Source organism: Gavialis gangeticus, unplaced genomic scaffold (assembly GCF_001723915.1).
Source record: "Gavialis gangeticus isolate Ggan-Ray unplaced genomic scaffold, GavGan_comp1, whole genome shotgun sequence".
Classification (NCBI taxonomy): Eukaryota; Metazoa; Chordata; order Crocodylia; family Gavialidae; genus Gavialis; species Gavialis gangeticus.
Window position 1 is genome coordinate 76,777,191 of NW_017729025.1, and position 3,148 is coordinate 76,780,338.

At 39.6% G+C, this 3,148-nt stretch overlaps 1 protein-coding gene across 1 annotated transcript in view; it reads right to left on the bottom strand.

Annotated features, from left to right (window-relative positions):
* The window catches only part of FMN1 (formin 1), a 303,131-nt gene extending 300,628 nt beyond the window's left edge, over positions 1 to 2,503 (bottom strand). The window contains exon 1 of the mRNA XM_019518964.1: positions 418 to 2,503. Within this exon, the coding sequence (XP_019374509.1) occupies positions 418 to 1,806 (1,389 nt within the window). The 5' untranslated portion in view covers positions 1,807 to 2,503. The remainder of the gene's footprint in view (positions 1 to 417) is intronic.
* Positions 2,504 to 3,148: the final 645 nt, after the last annotated feature.

A 3,148-nucleotide genomic window follows, 5' to 3' on the forward strand; every position in this document is an offset into this window, starting at 1 on the left:
GAATACTTACACAATAGCATATTCTCTCTCACTAGACAATAGACAGATGCAATAACTTAAAATCTTAGGTACCGCACCAAAAATATCTGTAATTCATTGTCTGTGGCATCAGGCACACAGAGAGTGAATTTAAGCCTTATTTCACAGTTACCATATTTTGAGAGAATTCATCTTGGGCATGGGGACAATCATCTGCAGCTCCTAAAGACTTTACATTCTCAATGCTTCTAAAAATTCTGTCTCAAAGTGTTTTGAGTTAGGCACCCAAAATCTGAGGCTCCCAAAAGATGAAGGCCAATTTTGAAATAATTATTTACTGGTGCCTTAATTATAAGAGTTCATCAGTTTACAATCGGAACAAATTTCACATCTATCTACCTCTAGACACTATATTAGAATAAAGATAATCCAACCTACAGATTTTTGCTCAGATGTTCCATCTCCAGGCTTTGATATTGACCGTTCAAATACAGCTTTCAATGACTCCTTTTCATGTCTCATTTTTTGTTTTATGGCTTCTAGCTCTGAAGTGTCTGCAGTTGTCTCCTTTTTTGGAGGCTGCATAAACAGAGCCTTAAATACATCCAATGCAGACTCAGCCGGGCCCAGTTTTGTTTCTTCAAAAGGTGACTGAGGTTCTTGGCTTGAGGATTTGCTCTCTGGGCCTCCCTCGCTGTCCTCGGTCTCACTACTTGCCTCACCAGAATCTTCTGCTGTATCTTCAGTTTTGGTACCATCAATTTTGAACAGATGTGAGAGCTGTTCCAGGATATTAGGATTTGTTTTAGGTTCAGCTGATTTCTTTTTAGCAAACAGGTCTGATGTAATATTGGCTTTCTTAACAGGCTGTCTTAATTTAAGCAAAGCCAAATCACTGTCTCGTTGTTTAATTTCAGTGACAGTTTCTCTCTCTTCAGCAGTTTGTCCTTTTTTCCGCACGCGCAACCCACTAAAGAAAGCTGGAAGCTGAAAAGACTTTTCACCCACTGCTGTTTTCTGAGGAGATATGTTATTCATGGAAGACCCTTGCTCTTCACCACCTCCAGGTTCTCGAGGGCTCTCCCCTGTGGCAGGTGAGCCACTGGAAGGCTCATCTGCTAACATAATGTCTTCTGGAACAGAGCCATATTCCGAAGCATCCCCTGACCCTGTTGAAAGCTGCTTAGGAGGCGATGATACTGACTCAATTGCATCTCCATCCACAGCACCTTCACTTTCGCTGCGCCTGTCTGATTCTGACTCTTCCTTACACTGTTTGTTATTTTCCAAAAACTGAGCAGACAAAGCAACATTATTGAACACAGATTTGTTTGTTTCTCTTGCCTCACTGTCTAGGTCTGTGCTCTCATTGTCTGATTCGGTGTCACTTTTTATATGAACTAAAGTACCTTGCACAAGAATGGAATCCTTGTCTTCTCTGTCAGATGCAGACAAAAGAGGCTGTGCAGACTCTAAATGAGGAAAAGGTAGTTCTTTCTGTTCCACTAGCTCCAGCTCCAGGTTCATCTGGCCGGTGACCTCTGGGTCAGCCTGCTGTATTTTGGGAAATATATGATGAATTTCTGCATCGTCATCATTAATCTTCATATTTTGGTTGTCAGCTTGGGCTTTTGCATTGGCATCCAAAGGGCGAAATGCAGTAAGGACTGTGTCTTCTTTTGAGGCTGTAGATTCCAATTTAGAAGTAAATCCAAAAAGCGCTTTCATAGAAAATGTAGTGAGGAGAGTCTGGCTGGATTTGCTCTCTGTTTCATTATCTTGTTCCAAATACTCACTGCAGTCAGGTAAAGTATTATTTTCTTCCATATTCAGTAAAGCACAGTACAAACTGTAATTGATATTTGCTCGCTTTACTCAAATATTTACTACATTCATTCAGTCTATTAACTTACGACAGGAAATGCAACAGGAGCTCTTCTCTTTGCATCATGAGGGAAGCTGGTCTCCCACAGGTCACACTACCTCTTCTTCCGGTTTTCAGTGCTGTAGTAGGAACTGAAAGTGCCTGTCATAATTTACAACTTCAATCCAAGAGAAATTCTGCATCTTGATGCACAGCATACAAAAGTTCTCAGAAACTCCTGTACTTGCTTCTTAACAGAAAGGGCTTTCTGTCACGACAAATATGCCAGCATTCAAATCACAGTTGAAAACTCAACCAATGATTACTGCCTCAGTTCCTGCAATCCTACTGGCTACACACAACTTCCTACTCCCTAAAGAGTGCAGAGCAACTGTAAAAACAAGGAACAGAACGGTTGGCATTTACAGTTTGTTACTTCCTTATACAAGAAAAGAGTTGTGAACATTTGTCAGCAAAAAAAAATTCCTGAAAGATTCCTTTGTGTAACCTTTACTACTTTAAGACCTTCTTAAGCAAATCCATCAGAATACCACAATTGGTAAAATAAAAAATCCAAACAAAGCAAAACTTCAGAGACACCCTCCTTGCCCCCGAAAACATAAGACTTCAGTGAATTCCTGCAGTGTTCTGAATTATTAGCTGGCCAGAGGAAACTCGACTGAGTATCCTTGAAGCTTTAAAAAAATAAAATCAAGCTCTGTCTGCTGCAGCTTTCATCTGGAATGCAGATTTTGATCTCCAGGGCCAGTGAATAAAAACCAACAAGACCGGTTTCATACTACTACTGTCTTAACTCTGTGCAGCTGTTTCTGTGAACTATGAAACAGGTACTCATGAAACATATTTACCACACCCAGAGACTGGAAGCTGCATGGGTTGGTAGGGCAAACAGCCAAAGCCTAGAAATCTGCAATTGACAGTTTAAAGAAAATACAGTATGTTCACTTGTACTGTCTACACATTTTAAAACTTTTACTTGTTTTTACGTAGAACCTTTCCTGCAGAGGCAATAATTCCCTCTACAGTTATATAATTCAATTATTTCCTCTGCAGTGAAAGCACTATTTAGGAATGAAAGCTGTAAGTCTATATGCCTTCAGCATGCCTAAGGATTGTCAGAAGGAATGTTTTTATTTTTTAACACAAATAAAGCTAACGCAATATATTTCTAAGCACCGACAATTTGTGTCATATGTAAATATGTTAGTTTCTACCTAATATATCTTTATTTTTATTCCCTTTTCCAGGGGTTTTCAACCTTTTTAAATAAGTGTACCCCTGGCA